This window comes from Excalfactoria chinensis, chromosome 3, assembly GCF_039878825.1.
Source record: "Excalfactoria chinensis isolate bCotChi1 chromosome 3, bCotChi1.hap2, whole genome shotgun sequence".
NCBI classification, from domain to species: Eukaryota; Metazoa; Chordata; class Aves; order Galliformes; family Phasianidae; genus Excalfactoria; species Excalfactoria chinensis.
The window spans coordinates 102,325,721-102,341,608 of record NC_092827.1 but is presented as its reverse complement, the minus strand read 5'-3'; the positions used below and the strand labels follow the sequence as shown (position 1 = coordinate 102,341,608).

Below are 15,888 nucleotides of genomic sequence, written 5' to 3'. Positions count from 1 at the left end.
TGTATGATTAGATTTGAATCTCATCAAATATATTATTCAGCCATGCATATGCAATTTCTAGAACAGGAGCATTAGCTTGAAAAATATCTTGGAGCTGTGAGAAGACAATAACAGCAGTGATAATGTTTACGATTATATAATAATGAAATGCCCTGAGTTGGAAGGGACCCATAAGGACCACCGAGTCCAGCTCCTGGCTCAACCCAGGATCATCCAAAATTCAAACCATACATCGCAGTGAATGTGGATGCAATTATCTGCATTATTAATCAGTGATCTTCATTAAACATCAAGTACTCTTTACCTGCTTGAGGCTTTCTTGCCATGTGTCTCCCATTCGTGTTTACGATGCAAGAAGCCCTCCATCTGAGCGGAAGGAATCTCCTGTGTTTTGGCTGGTAGGGTAGCAGCAGTCTGAGCCTGAATGGCAGTCTTGGCTTTGCGGTCTGCCGCTGGAGAAGGAACAGGACTAGACTCTTTCGAACTTGTCCTCTGTTCTGCAGCTCCATTAACCATTTCATTTGTTTCTGCAGTTTCTGCCACCTAGGGACAGTGAAAGAAGTGTTCAGCTAGATGCCTCTCAACACTGAAATATTTTGCAATTAATCTGTTTCCCTGCACAATGTGGCTGTGTATAAGCTTTGCCTCGAAAATAACACAGGCCAATGAGATCTTTCTCATGGAGACACAGAAGGCCAAGGAAATTAGAAGGTATGAATGGATTAGTACCCATTTTATAGGTGGAGAAACGGGAAAATAAGAGCTGCTAAACTTCAGTGTGAATTTTACTGTGCTTTGCTCTGCTAGTCAATTCATAATATTTTATATATAGTTATTCCTAAAAGGAAAGCATTCAATTCTGCTGCTTACTCAGAAGTTTGGAACAGTAACAATCACACTTTCTGCAAACCTGAGAGGAACGGTATAGGTTATACACATCAGCCACCTTAGGTACATTTATGACGTTACTGGGGCATAAAAGGTATTAGCTATGAATCAGCAGAAAAATATCTCAAAAACTGCCCAGGAGCATTTACAAAAACGTTCAGAATTTCTTTCTGTAAAAGCTCCTTTCCCACTTTCCCCCTTCCCCTAGTGACACAACAAAATCAAAGCATGCAGAAATTAGAGAGATTACACCATGCATTTCATCTCCAGCATCCCAGTTAAGGTATTCGATCTTAAAGACAAGGGAAATGAGGTCATACGTCATTTTATCAGAGTCTTTTTCAGACTTCCATTATTAGGAGGATTGGATTTTTGTTAAAGGAACTGAAAACCACCACAGTCACACAACATCACACAGCTATTTACCCCCAAACAAAGACAGAACCAAGGCCTTGCCCATCACTTGCTTTGTTGATCGCGTTGCCTGTCGCACTGTGATCGAGATAGCCTAGAGAGCAGCCATGTTTCCAGCAGCTCTGACTGGTCAAGCTTTCGACGTCTTCAGGAGCCATTCATCCAAAAATCATTTAAATTGGAATCCTAATGGCTATACACTTTTGAAATGCAGCTTGGTCCCAGTTTTTTTGTTTGTTTGTTTTGTTTTCTTGTACCATTACTTTGACACGTAGAGCCATTGGTAGCAGCTCAGGAGTTACACAACCAATGTGTATTATTATTATTAGCAAGTTACTGAAGCTTAGTGCTGCTAACGCTCTAGTAGATTACAAACATTCTGGACTGTTTTTATGCAGACAAGCAGGTATTTGTGAATGGCACAATTATTAGACATTCCCACTTCTGCACATAGCCCGGACAATTCAAAAGCAGCCGAATTATGCAACGTACTAAATTTTGCCACTGTTTGCTAGAACTTCTTGCACCTGCCAAGTATACATTATATTGTACCTCACACCTTTGTACCTCACATATTGACCTAGAAAGATCTAAGTGTCAACTTGCTATGGGTATGGGAAGGGTTGGTTAACTGCCTTTAAACAATCTAAATTTCCAGAGTACAGACACTACACCACTGAAACAGGGAAAGAATCACAGCTCACGTTCCACTTCAGCCATATGTATTTTACTCTATCCCTAAAGAAACACAGCCTTACAGCTCAGTTTGTTATAAGAAATATCTACCCTGCACTGAAGATCTACCTATCAAGTGTTAGCCAGATAGAGCAAAAAACGATGATGCTGTCTCTTCAAAATCAGGGTAAGCCAAAGCCATCAAATCAGGCTATTTCTAAATCTTAAAACAAAAATCTTGCATTAAAGGAGGGCAGGGGGTGGGGGAGAATAAACAAATAGATGAGATCGAAGATTATCCAAATGCTGCCGGCATTGCTAACTGCAACACAGGGTGTGTAATACACAACCAGTGATTCACCCATGAGTGCTCAATTAATTACTCATCACTGGTGCTGATCGCTAATGCCCGACATCCCACATTCAAGAAAAAGGAAAGCCCTTCAGAGACACTCTTCTAAACTGACAGGATCCCTGCCTGAGACACACAAAGCCCTTGTGAACAGCAATAAAGAATTACTGGACACTCGCATGGTCTGCGTGCTGCACAGACCACAGGCACTCAGCACCACCTCAGATAAACTACCCAGAGCTACCAGTTAGCTAAACCAATGCTAAAAGAAGCATGTTTTCTGTACTGATACAGACAAGATGTGAAAATAATCAACAGACACCTTGGGGTATCCCTAACAATTTAGCTGAAATAAAAAAAGACAAGTTCCAGAACAGCAGCCACTGCAAAAGCTACTTAAAGTGTTTCTACGGGAAGTAACGTGTAATTCAGAGCTGCAATCTGCAACCCTATGGCTTACAGTGATAAATGTCAACTTTAATTACACAATCAGACCTGCAATATCTACTTCAAATGCTACTGACTGTAAAAGGGCTAAGAAAAGCTTTATTGATGCTCTTTCAGGTTTTATTTCCTTTCCGTGTGTTATCTACAATTAACAGAAAACAAGCAAAATAAATCTGAATCATAAACAGGTTTGCAAAGATTGTGTAATGAAAATAAGAGAAAAACAGGAGCGAAACAAAATTCAATGGAAACATGCACTAGGCATGCAGAGACAACACAACAGAAGACAAACATTAATAGCAAACGGCACTGTTACAACAAAGTGGTTATCACGTACATGAAAACAGTTGTCTTAATTGTGACTGAGAGGTTAGTTGCAAGTGCTTTAGTGGCTAGGGGCTACTTCTGAGGTATTCTCAACTCAGGGCTGTATAACATGCAACAAAACAGCTGATGACAACGACTGGAGACATCCCTTCCATTTTCATAGCGCTTAAAGCAACTTTATATTCAGTTCATCAACTTAAGTCTCTGCACCATAGCTTAAATAATAGAGACATATTTGCCTTTTCAGATATAAATAAGTGACAGCTTGTATAATGTTCTGGCCTCGGTATCCTTTTAATGTTCTAAGCCAGAACCATAGGCTATAATAAATCAGTCAAATCTTACACACCCAGTGCTTAAAATGATGACCTTAACTGATGACTTAATTCATTTTTCCTAATGATACAAGTATAATTCCCGATGTATCTCTGTAAATTACTTTTTACATGCTAATTTTTATTCAGAATCTATCTGAAGTATTTTCAGACTGTGGTGTCCAAGACAAAGCTAAACTGCTCTGACAGCTGTCGCAGTCCTAAAGGCACAGAGAGCCAATGCTGGTGTAGGAAGTCACCAGATCATGTGAGTAATTTCATATGGAGGTTTTAAAAGCATTAAGAATCTACATCCTGTTATCCTGACAAAAGAATAAAAAACATGCATCGTGAAGTGGAAAGACAAGTTACAGCAGAAGTATAATGACTGAAGCACATCCTTTTCAATACAGAATAATTGGGCTGCACTGATCAGCTAGAAGTTTAAACTTTGACCAACAGTGTGTCTTGAGCCTCGAGTCAGAAATAATACAGCTGTGTACATCGAATGTATTACAACACAAGATCCAATGAGAAAAGCCCTTGTGCAAGACCGAAGTGTGGATGGCAAAGATTAACACAGAAATGCATTACATTTCATGGTAATAAAATTAAAAACGAAAGGAACAGGTGGTGTATGAGACCACGATGAGCAACAAGATGATGATGATCTGGGGTGTGCTTGAAGGCCCCCTCACGTTCCCTGCCACAACTACTTAGAATTTCATAAACATTACAATGTACAACAGTTACCTCGCTTCCTCCTTAGTATTACATTAAAATAATTAATCTGAAGACAAAAAGGCAGAACTGCTTCATATCCTACAGCATTAACAGAGTCTGCATGCAGATGCAGAAGTCACTGGGATGCATTATTTGGAAGGTAGATTTAAGCTGAAAGGTATTCCTCCCACAGTCCTAGACTGGGATCCGCATTTCCTCTGTGGTGTTGGTAGGAGCTCTAATATCTACTAACTTGAGCCTGCCAGGAGCCTTTCCTGTGCTTAATACAACCTCAGAGAGTGAGGTTCAAAAACATGACAGACAACATGATTTTTGCCCATGATTCTACAAATCAGTTAAAACAAGCTAGCTTTGCAGGAAGGTAATGGAGGGGTAAAGCCTGCTTTCTACTCTTTTGTTGCTTTAAATACATGCGCATATTTACTGGTATTTCTACTGTAAGGTTATTGGCATGCATCTCGACTCCACTGGAAGATCCTCTGTCAAAAAGGACTGAACGGACAATTCAGCCCCCATTATAGAAAATGCAGAGCTGGAATCTTAGACCAATGTACTTTATTTCACTTTCAAAGAAAAGCATCACAACCTCTCCTTAACGGTCCACAACCTACCCTCATTTATACCACTTTATCTCCAGGGTCAGGAAACAATATCGCTGTTGCATAAATTAGACAGGATTGAGAGTAAAGGGGGCCCCAAAACAGCCATTCAGTATGATCACAACTCTTCATAACCACTAAATACCAAGATAAATCTATAAACTATTTTTTGTTGCTTTATTTCATGTTTATTTTTTATCTGCAGTCAGTAAGTCCATTCTACGTGGAATGTTATACAGCTAATCTTAAGGCTCTTCATTTGTTGGTAGTTACAAGACCCCCCACCCTCCTAGCCTTCAGTACTGAGCTCACTTGCAGGTATTGTCTTTGGCCTTGTGAATAACTCACTTGCTAATGCAGCTGATTTAATAACGTTGCCGTGCTGAAACCTGTTAGTATAACTCGATGCATCATACCTGTCAGATTCTAGTTCTCTTCTTCATTATGGTGTAATCTCATTAAATCTCAATTACTCATAATGGTTTAGCTGGAAAATCTTAATACTATTAACAACATGAAAAACTCACAGTAAATAACATGAAAATAAATGTGTCACCTTAAAGCAACTGAGTGTCAGTGGGGATATTCAAATAAACAAGGATTAAAGTGAAACAAATATATCTCCAAAGATCTGCTAATTAAATAGAAGTCAACTGATGGGAAGGAAGAGAAAAGTAGCAGGGAAATCTGAAGCCAAAAGATTAAACCAGTACCAGTAAACCATACTGAAAAAAAGGTGTCTTTTGCTGCAAATGGTTGTTTGTCACAGTCCAGACCATGAGCGGTCATTGGCTGTCCGTCTGCTAATAAAGTTTTTGTAGTTTTGGTAGGTTTGGGAGCGGTAACTAACCCGTGGAGATTCCTGGTCTGATGGCAAACCATTTTGGGAAACCTGTTCTCCTTTTGTCCCATCCCTGGTGAGAAAGAGAACAGAGAAATTTTATTATGCTTCGGAAAGTCGTTTTCTCCCGTCGTTTTGATCTAAAGAGGCTTTAGTGATAGTTACTTCACAAGGTCTACTGCTATCATACATGTGATTTGATAAATATTAACGCTCCATGGACATGGCCTAAAATCTACCTGTAAATGATGCTCATTCAAATGAGAAAGACAAGATTGTTTAGAAATATTAATTCATAACACAATAGCTGTAATAAACAGCATTTTTACTTAAAGGCCAGGTGTGTATTAACAGAAGTAACCGCTTCATGATGAAAAATTGGACCATTCATCTTAGCAGTGAATTCAGATGCCAAGGAAAGTCATGCCCACCCCCCCCCCTCCCCCCGACTACATCTAAAACAGGCAACCTCCAGACTTCCCTTTTCCAGTGCATCCTCACCCCAAGAATAACAACATAAGAAACTGCATAAAGCGTGTACTTCAGCTTCCTGCACCACGGGCTTACCATTCCTGCTGGGAGCCTCCATCTTCTGCAGCCTTTGGGCTTGGCTCTGGAGTAGGTGGCTTTCTCTTCCTCTCCTCTTCCTCTTGCTGTCGACGAACTTCCAGCAGTTCCAACTGATAAATGAAATGTTTTTGAACATGATAAAGCACTGCAACTCAGCCAGTTCTCAGGTGCATTTTGAGAAACTAAGAATAATTCTCTGTGTTTTTCTGAAACTCCTGAAATTAAAGTTTATTGGAATGAAATTTGAAAGCATGAGACTTTTAAAGTATTAATCATGCCAAGTTTGTTGCACCGACTCGCACCGACTCGTCAGTAAAGCCATACAGCACCAGACCCTTAGCATCAAACGGGGTGCTGGCACAGCTGCCTGGCACTTGTCCAGATTTCTTATCTAATTCATTTCATTAACACAAAACAAACACAAAAGCATCCCAAGCTATCCAAATACTGAAGTGACATCCTCACCTGCTTGACATACTCAGAAGTAAAATGTCTTTCTCTGCATGCAGTTGAGCTCAAATGAACTTGAGAGTGTTTTAGTTGTTGGGAATATGAAACTTCAGGCTCTGGGTGACTGGCCTTGGCTGACACTCCACAGGGCCAAGAAATGGAGATCAGGCTGGTGGTGAAGGGAGTTCCTAGTAACAATCAACTGGCACCTCCATATAAAGGGGAATGGTCAGAAGTTTGCACCAGTAGCACTCACCGTGGTCAGTCTTTCCAACGCTGCAAATCTCTCATCCCAAGTAGCTGCAGATTTCTCAAATGCTTCATGCCGCTTAATTAATTTTTCCACTTCATCAACACTTTGACCTATTTCACGACTGGACAGGTAGGGCTCCTGTCCCAGCAGCCAGGCCTCAGCCACACTCGCGTCCCTTGAAAACTGATGCACCTCCAAAACTGAACAAAGAATGTACGCATATCAGTGCCATTAGTGTCAAAAAAGACATCACAAAGTTAGCAGAGACCTCCTGAATTTACTTCAGAGTAGCTGGATTTACTTCAAAACAGCATTTGGCTACATCCCTTAACTAAGTTCACTGAAATTAATGATTTAAAAGACAGAAATTTGTCATGTTGGCTTTGCTCCGAGGAACAACAAAGTGAAGTTTATATCTTCTACAGATTATTTCACATTGTAGTTTCAGTGTTTCTTTTTGCCTCTAATCTGCTGTAAATGAGTAAACTCAGCAGGAATTCTGTTATCTGCTGGTTTATTCCTCACACTGGCCTGCCTATCAAACACAACGAAGGCTACAGAGTTAGATATGGCCCTGCCAAGAAAAATCCAAGGACGTTCTTACTCAGTCTCAGCCACTCCCATCGGTCTTCCCACTTGTCAATCATTTCTTTTCTTTTTTCTGTCAGCTGCAGTAGCTTTTCCTTGATCTGGATTTAAGAGGAGAATGCAGGACTGTTACATAAGCATCAGGCATCACATTCACCCCACCACAACATGTAAGCTGTTACCACAAGCAGAAGACACTGTCGTTTAGTGAAAGGAAACATGGCACTAGTTTGTCAGGAAATGACTTGAGTATGAATGTAACAGCTTTCTTTAGTTCTGAAGTAGAAATAAACATAAAGATTGTACTGAAATATCACATCTGCATACAGCATCTCTTAACAACTATGGTATTAAGATTATTTGATAAGAAGAGCATAATGGACAAACAAATGGTGAGAACATGTACTGTATCTTCCATCTTTTATCTAGGAAATAATGCAAAACGTGCTGCCTCTGACTGCTATTAAAAGTCTTGAGCTCCCTGTGCCAAAGCCCCATATTATTCTCAGGGTGAATACTGGCTAGCAAAACCTCCCAGTTCCTCTGCAGCTCTTACGTACAATGCAGACACAGAAAATATCACCTTCCTGTGTGGGCAGTGTCTTACAACCAGTGGCTACCCTCCTTTGGCCAAAGGAAGGCAGGAAGAAACAAGGTTTAACTGCTATTCTTTGGTCTAGTCAGATCAGAAAACAAATTAAGGCCTTAGGCTGCTGGATACATTTTGCTCATAACACTCCCTAGGTTTACTCCCCATAAACATTTTCGTACTCTTCTCCCTAACAGGCCCCTTCAAAATTCAGGCAGCTTCAGAGTTATCTCTGCTCTCGCTCAAAGGAAACACCTTTCTAAGCACAGCCATCCCAAAGACATCTCCCTTCAGACCTGAATGCAGCAGCTTCCTTGCATTTCCTGGATGGACAACAATACTTTGAATTTAGCTGTCATTCCTGCTTCCCAACATGAATGCAAAGCATTAAATCACACACACTAATTTCACATTAGCAGATAAGTGCAATGGTCCTTGAAGTAATGCATGGCATTATAAACATGCATTATTAATCCACAGATTACACAATGAGAGTTTCTCTAGTTGAAATAGAGTCTACATGCCATCAGCACTGCAGTTGTTACACATTCAGTAAGCACAATACCTCCTCTGATGCATAGTGCTTTCTTGCTAGAAGAGATTTGCCAAGCTCGATACAGGTAGTAAAGCTGTCATTTCGGGCATCGATTTCTGCTTTGATACCCTGGTGATTGTTCATTAGTAGTTCAACAGATGAAACATCCCTAGAATAGTCAATCCATGGTTCAGAAACATGTATGTCAGACAGAAGAGCAGTTATGTTTTCAAATAATCGTCTAACCCAGAATGGTACAGTACAGAATTTAATTCATGGGTTGTCTGTGTAGTCCAGAGAACAGGATTTGATTATCTGACACCTGATTGGCCCCAGAATGCTGCTGATCCTGAGGAAAGGCTGCTAACAGCCTCTTCGAACATGATCTTCCATTGCAATTACTTCAGTCCTTCCCCCCCCAAACCTCTGCTGGCAGCAGTACTCAGGAGCAAGCTACCAGCACACCTCCACGTTTTGCCAGCCTCACTTGAATTTCTGGCTCAGTGACACTGACCCACAGCCTTATCTTTCATGTGGTATCACACAAGATCCTTCACATTACCTTGGCTTTTCCTGGGCTTCAATCTGCCGGATAACATCTTCCATCCAAAGCATGAGATCCCGAACCATGCTGAAGAAACGGAATTTATCTCCTGTGTCCACCAGCCTAACCCTGCGGCCCTCACAGGCATCCAACAGCGCCTTCCACGCTTCTAGGACCTCGTTTTCCCTCTTCTGGATGTCATCAGCTTTGTCTCCAGCATAGGCAGCCTGAAGGCGTGCAGCATCCTCCTGGAGCTGTCTTACCTGGTGTGTGTTTATAAGATACAAACGTGTCAGCACTTAAGTAGTTTTGAGTCACACAAATGGGAGCATTTCAGCTGCTAATTCATAATCTGAATTGCCTTCTGAAGTCCTTGCCAATATATTTGGTCAGTCAATATAGAAAGGCTTATTTATTATTAAGTTGGTGTACCCCTACAAGAATGTTTACTGGAGAAGACTGTTGGGTCAACAAGCCCCCAGAACAACAAACATTTGACACTGCCTAAACTTTGTGTAGAACTGGGTGCCAATATAGAGTGACTGTTAAATTCCAGGGCAAAAGGGAATGATTTCCTAGTCAAGTTTTCTTCCTCTCACCCGAGCGACCAAATGTCAGTCAGGAACACTCAAATCATAACAGCAACTCGGGCTGACATGAGAAATGCTTTTTCAAAAATGATTTTGCTCTTTTCCTTTCAAACACTCTCTGGGGACATCCAATGCTAATGCTTCGTATTTTGTGAACATCTCCCACACTTGAAAAATCCAACAGTTGCTACACCTCCTTTATTCTAGTGTAAACAACTATGTATATTGCAACATAATTGAGAACTGGCAGGCAGCTCAGCCATGAAAGCTATCTTTTCCATCCTACTGTGATAAACGCAGCCAGCCTTAATTCCGCCATTTCTTAAACATATGGTTCCTCTCGCAAATTCTCATTCTGGCAGTTGAACATTGTTTTTTAGGTTTAGAATCCTGAGCGTGTTGGATGAATAGCTGCCTTCTTCTATTTATCATACCTTGGCTTCGTAAGATAAAGAATTAGATCAAGTTTGGCTGCTTTTCAAAACCTTTGCTTGGACTGCGCGCTCGAAATCTCTGCAGAATGCTGTTAAGGAGCATCATAAAAAAACAATACTTGCGTCCAAAAGCATAAACTCATAACCAAGTCAGAAAGCTTCTCTGTAGGGATACAGACTTTCTCTGCCTCTCCGAAAAGAAAATGGAGAAGAACCTAGCAGAGGAGCGTGGATGTTTTTTCAGTCGGCAGTGCTGTGTCTTGTTGCTGTGGTTTGATTTTCTCTTTATATTTGCTTCTGCCTACCCACATATCCTTCCTTCTTTCTTCCAAGGGCAGCCACCTCTGCCTTGTGTTCATCAAGGTGAACATGGCGTAGGGAGTAAGTGAACCTAAGGTGGCCTCCAGAACAACTTTTATGAGTAATATCCAAGAGCAACATTCAAAACAGAGAAACCTGAAAGCTGTATTTCATGTTACCTCTGTATATTAAGAACTCTTGAGAGAGTTAATATCTCTTCAATGACTTTCAGAAACTGCCTAGAGAGACAATATCCTGAGTCAGATGAACGTTTGTCTTTGAGAGTAAGCTATTTATTTTCCTACTGCACCAGTAACTTGGTGTCGTGCTAATGCTGCAGCTGCTTGGGGAGATCAGAAAAAGGCCGTCTGAGGAGCTCAGGTGTGTTATCCTCATGCTCCTATATCCACCCTCTAGTCCTATGCACACAGCAGGCTGAGACTGGCAGGTGACATCACAGCACTATGCTAAATTCTTAGCTTTTATGGCTGCTTCTCCAAACAGCAGGAGAAGGAATAATGGGCAAGAGGCAACTATCTGTCCAGAAATCCACGGATTTCCGTTTTAGGGAAACTAATTAACCTAGTGCAATGACAGAGAAGTAGAAAAACAGGTAAGATAATGATGCATAAGAAGTAATTCCTTTAGAAATGCACTTGGAAAGCAGCTGCCAGCACTCTGCCTTTGAGGCCAAATGCAGTGGAATCGCTCTGCAGTTCAAGTATCTGTATCCGCAGACAGTCGTATTACTTGGTACACACCTGTGTGCCGAGTGCTTGGATATCATGTTCAAACGTTGTGTGCATTCTCTGTAGTGTTTCCACCGTGTTTTGGTCTCTACCAAGCTCTTCTGGCAGTTTCTTGTGTTTGTCTTGAATGCGCCCTAAGATTTCCTTGGCATCGTGGTAAAATTTGTGCAGTTCATAAGAGGCTGCAAGAATTTGCGTTCTCGTGTCAATGAGCTCCAGGAGATCAGCCCAGGCCTCATTGAGACCATCCTTCCATTCTGCAATTGTGGCAGCATCTGAATGTCCAGAGTTGATGAGCTCATCAGCCATGTGGTTAACAGTATCCACACGCTCCTGTCCGATGTTTCCAGTGTCTCGGGCAAATTCTCGGAATCGCTCCTGTAGCATCTGAAACACAAGGAAACAGATTTCATGCAAGGTCAGAATCACAAAGCGATCAGAGCACCCCATTCAAAACAGTGATGTGGACCATCTACTTGTTTGCTGCGTGCAAAAAAATAAGGGTAAATCTGCAGCCATACCCAAACAACGTACCGTTACATGTTCGTAATCCTGTCCCAGCTCATGGGATCCTGCCACCACCTCTCTTTCAGCAATCCATTGCTCCAGGTCATCCACCTCTCTGTTCAGCTGGAACAGCCTGTGTCTCTCATCCAGCTTGCCCCTTCTCTCTTCTGCTAGATCCTTCAGGCCTGCATACAGCTTATCCACTTTGGACTGGCGCATGCTGATACGCTCACTGAAAAAAAACAACCCAAAAACAAAGAACACCAAGTCCTCACTGTCCCTTACAAATAACAAGAAAACACAAAATGAAGGTAAAAAATACACTGTTGGGAGTTTAACATCCAGAAAATGTGCCTGCTGTATTCAGAAATTTGGCTCTAACACCCTGGATCGATCCTCTGCTAGAACGGCTGATTGCACTAGCTGGAACTCCTTTTGCCCCATGTGCATATAAGCCTGTTGGCTAAAATGAGTAAAACTAGAAACTGAGATGTCCATTTGGTTCACCACAGATTACCCCAGAGTTTTTTCCCATAACAATAAGCAGGATTTGAGCTGCTGAGGCAAGGAACATTTCATTTTCATTTAAATTCTGCTCCAATGCTCAGAAGCACTGATGGGTTTCTTACTCCCTAAAGCTCAGCATTTCCGAAAGCGATTAATGTTTCCACTTGCCTTATCTTTTCACTTATTTTTGTGAGTCATATAGCCCTGCCTTCCTGCCTCCATATAAAAATGATTCTGGTATACTCAGATACTCAGCCAGCACAGCCAGGAAATCCACTCTCATTAGAAATTCTGACAACCACAAGAAAGTGCTTTTGAGTTAAATAACAACTTTTACCAGGGATGGAGAGTATTTTTGCTAAGATTGTTCTGTCTTCCCATCTGCACATCCAGGGCAGTTCAGCCTCATCATCAAATCAGCCTCACTGGCTAACAATGGAGGATTCTGTTTGCTTAGCTGCAGCTCTTGGAACAAAACAGCTCTTCATCTTCTTGAATTCTCCCACAAGGAAAGCTGTTTATGAATGCTGAGACAAATTAACCAAAGCCAAGATGTTACTATGCCCATGTTTAAAACATAAGACTCCAGTCTGATTCTCCTGCAATCTTAAATAGAAGAATTAGATCTTGGGAAGCATTCTCCTAAGACAGAAGGACAAATAGCTGTCACCCTATGACCTGGATATAAACCTGGCTGAAAGAGTGAAGATGGATCTTTGTCTCTCAGGATTGCTGTACTTCCATACATTTCAGCAGAGCTGGCAGACTCTGGTTGGTCCAACATGCCTCTTGAACTGAACAGAACTCAACTCAGCTTCTTCTGTACAGACTCCAGAGCTATCCACTCTTTATTGTAGTCTTTGTGCATCAGAATCAGCCAGTGAAGTGACTGAACTACTAAACAAAACTCATGATGCAATTAAAAAATGGCATTTAATACCTTTCAGGATGATTATCTGCCACCAAAGTTCTGCTGGTCTTCGAAAGCTGGTGCACAGTCTCAGCATAGTCTTCCACAGCCTGTTCCAAAATCTGGTGTTTCTTCAACATGGATACTGCACTCTGTTCATCCTGTAATAGTGACAGAAAATGAAGGTCTGTTCTCCCCACTCCAGTGAAAGGCTCCGCATAGCAAGATTGTTCTGTTGTATGGGCAAGGAGCAGCAGCCACAAAGATTTATAAAGAACTGCTCCAAATTTCTGATGGTTGTAAGTTAACAACTGAGTTCTCAGTAAGTGGTGGACACAGAAAGCAAAATGATGAGTAAAAAGTAATGAATTGCAACAGCTCCTCTGGGATGCAGAACAAAACCACATCAGCTGCAAATCGAGCACATTCAATTTCTTCTTCTGTGAAGTTCTTTGTGTGTTTACACAACATCATCAATTGTTCAGAGCTCAGAAAAGTGCAACAGTTTTAGGTACCTCACTGGTCAGGCTTTCCAACTACAGCTTGGACTAAGACAAGAAATCCTAACGAGCTCAAGCCAAAGGGTTCTCCACCAAAGACTTCATGTCTTCTAAAGCATTTGGAAGCATTCTATTAAAAACTTCTGGTGTGTTGGAAAGAAAAAAAAAGGGATACCAACATAAAAGAACAGCTCTCAATGTTAATTAATATTGTCCATAAGCCTCTTCATGAAAATATGTTTTGTTAGCAGTTACTGACATAAATAATTCTTTCCATTTGCCTTGCTTAAATATAAATGCCTTAAATATAAATGTGCTATGCAAATACTAAGCTGGATTTTATAAATAAACAAATACAGCACATTTATGTACCTGCCACGCTATTGGAAAACAGGAGTTCAATTAGTCTGGTATGGCCCCATGTGGCACAGTGGTATGAGGTGCTGCTTACAACACCGGAGGCCTGGGGTTCGAATCCCCCCTGTGGCGCAAGTGGTAGAAGTGCTGCTCTGCTACACAGAAAAGCTCGAATCCCGGGAGTTGGACTCGATGATCTCTAAGGTCCCTTCCAACTCACACGATACTGTGATACTGTGATGCTGTTTTTATTTCACTATGCCACAGACCAACTGCTGTGGCATCCACTGACTGACCACCAGGCCAGCTTCACAGAGAGCTGCAATGTGCTGTTCCCAGTGCCTCAGAACTGATAGAAATCTTGATCTAACTGGGCTGCAATGGTAAATCTCACTTTACAGTAACGGAAAGCACACAGATGCAATGCACAGTCTGAGGCTGCTTCACAGGCTCTGCACCAAGGCCTATCATCCACATTATCTGAGATGATTGTTTGAGCTTTCAGAAGGGAAATAGATTTGTTTATGTTATTATTATATTAGTGACATATTAAATAATGTCACCTGTCCCCCTGTAGCTAAGCAATTAAAATCAAACTAGAGTCACAGTGGAGCCGCTCACCTTAGCTTTCTCTTCTGACATCATGTAAAGCTCTTGCTCACTCATCCAGGCCTCAGCCTCAGCAGCATCGAAGTAGTACTGCTGTGCCCGGTGAGACTCCTCCAGGCGCTTGTGGCGTTTCTCTGTCTCCTCAATTAGGAGGTTCCACAGCTGCTTCAAGTCTGCAAGTCTCTGTTGAATGACTTCAGCATTAGGGCTACTGTCTGTGATAATGTTTTGACTCCTCTCAAAAATATCATCAATACGAGGCTGATGTCCTTGGATTTCTTTCTGAAGTGTCTTTAAAGGAGAAACACAGACAAATAAGAAAAGAGATGCTGGTCAGGAGTCTCACCTTTAGAGGGGCAGCAAAACACATGCCCTCATATCCTGGGGTTAAACTGGGGCTCTGACCATCAAGAGTGTACCAGAATACACCACTCCTCATCACAGTCACACCACCACTGAAGCATCCATAATTTTGCTCCAGGCCCTTCTTTACTCAACTAGCCAGTGCTAAGGAGAAGTAACAGAAAGGGAGCCCTGACAGCACCTACCTGATTTTTCTTTATCAGTAGCTGCACAGTCTGGAGGTTGTGTCCATGATCCGTAGATGTTGCTATAGGCATCCTCTCTCCAACCCACAACTGAAAGCAAGAGAAAAAGAGCATGTCTGTTTTAATGCAGCTCCAGATACAGCTAGAACAACAGAGAGTGTTTATGAGGTGCAAAAGGCAGCATTACTGTGACACGCTATTGAGACATGATTGAATGGTTTATCCTAAGCTCTGTGAACGATGTGAGTTTCTCCTAGTGTCTGGGGAACAAGACATCTTTTGTACTTACAATTTCATCTTCCACGTCCCGGTTGAACTGGTGGATTTCTTTGGAGGCCAGCAGGTTTGCTTTTCTTTCATTCAAAGGTTCCAACAACTCCAAAAACTTCTTTTCAACAGTAAGGCATTTACCATCTACTTCATCTGTACTCTTCCCTTCTTGACTTAGAGCCCGTGCCTGGCTTTGTAGCTCTTCTATCTCCTTCTTACGTACATCCATTTGATTCTCTAGCATCTAAAACAGAAACGTGGCAAAAAGACTTCAAAAACAGGGTAAAGGCAACTTATAAAACTAGGCATGTCAACAGCTTCATGAGAAGAAAGAATAGATCCTGGTAAGGATTTATCATATTCACAATCACTGTAGTATTCCTGTTACAAACTGTAAGGTTTAAACACAGAATCACTCTTTCACAACTGCAGCCACCTGCCAGTATTCCTGTTATGCCTGTTTGTGCAAATCTGGCC

The 15,888-nt window shown here is 41.6% G+C and overlaps 1 protein-coding gene across 5 annotated transcripts in view; it reads right to left on the bottom strand.

Annotated features, from left to right (window-relative positions):
* SPTBN1 (spectrin beta, non-erythrocytic 1) overlaps positions 1-15,888 on the bottom strand; it is a 118,038-nt gene that overhangs the window by 5,133 nt on the left and 97,017 nt on the right. For 4 of the 5 annotated variants that reach the window (XM_072333883.1, XM_072333882.1, XM_072333884.1 and 1 more), the window contains exons 21-33: positions 15,431-15,655; positions 15,142-15,231; positions 14,606-14,884; positions 13,158-13,288; positions 11,738-11,942; positions 11,216-11,590; positions 9,149-9,393; positions 8,617-8,755; positions 7,479-7,563; positions 6,878-7,074; positions 6,169-6,281; positions 5,611-5,674; positions 305-543 (exon numbers count right to left, since the gene is read on the bottom strand). In XM_072333883.1, the coding sequence (XP_072189984.1) occupies positions 305-543; positions 5,611-5,674; positions 6,169-6,281; positions 6,878-7,074; positions 7,479-7,563; positions 8,617-8,755; positions 9,149-9,393; positions 11,216-11,590; positions 11,738-11,942; positions 13,158-13,288; positions 14,606-14,884; positions 15,142-15,231; positions 15,431-15,655 (2,387 nt within the window). Of the gene's footprint in view, positions 1-304; positions 544-5,508; positions 5,675-6,168; positions 6,282-6,877; positions 7,075-7,478; positions 7,564-8,616; positions 8,756-9,148; positions 9,394-11,215; positions 11,591-11,737; positions 11,943-13,157; positions 13,289-14,605; positions 14,885-15,141; positions 15,232-15,430; positions 15,656-15,888 lie in introns of those variants that run through there. The other variant, XM_072333886.1, reaches the window with a different exon arrangement.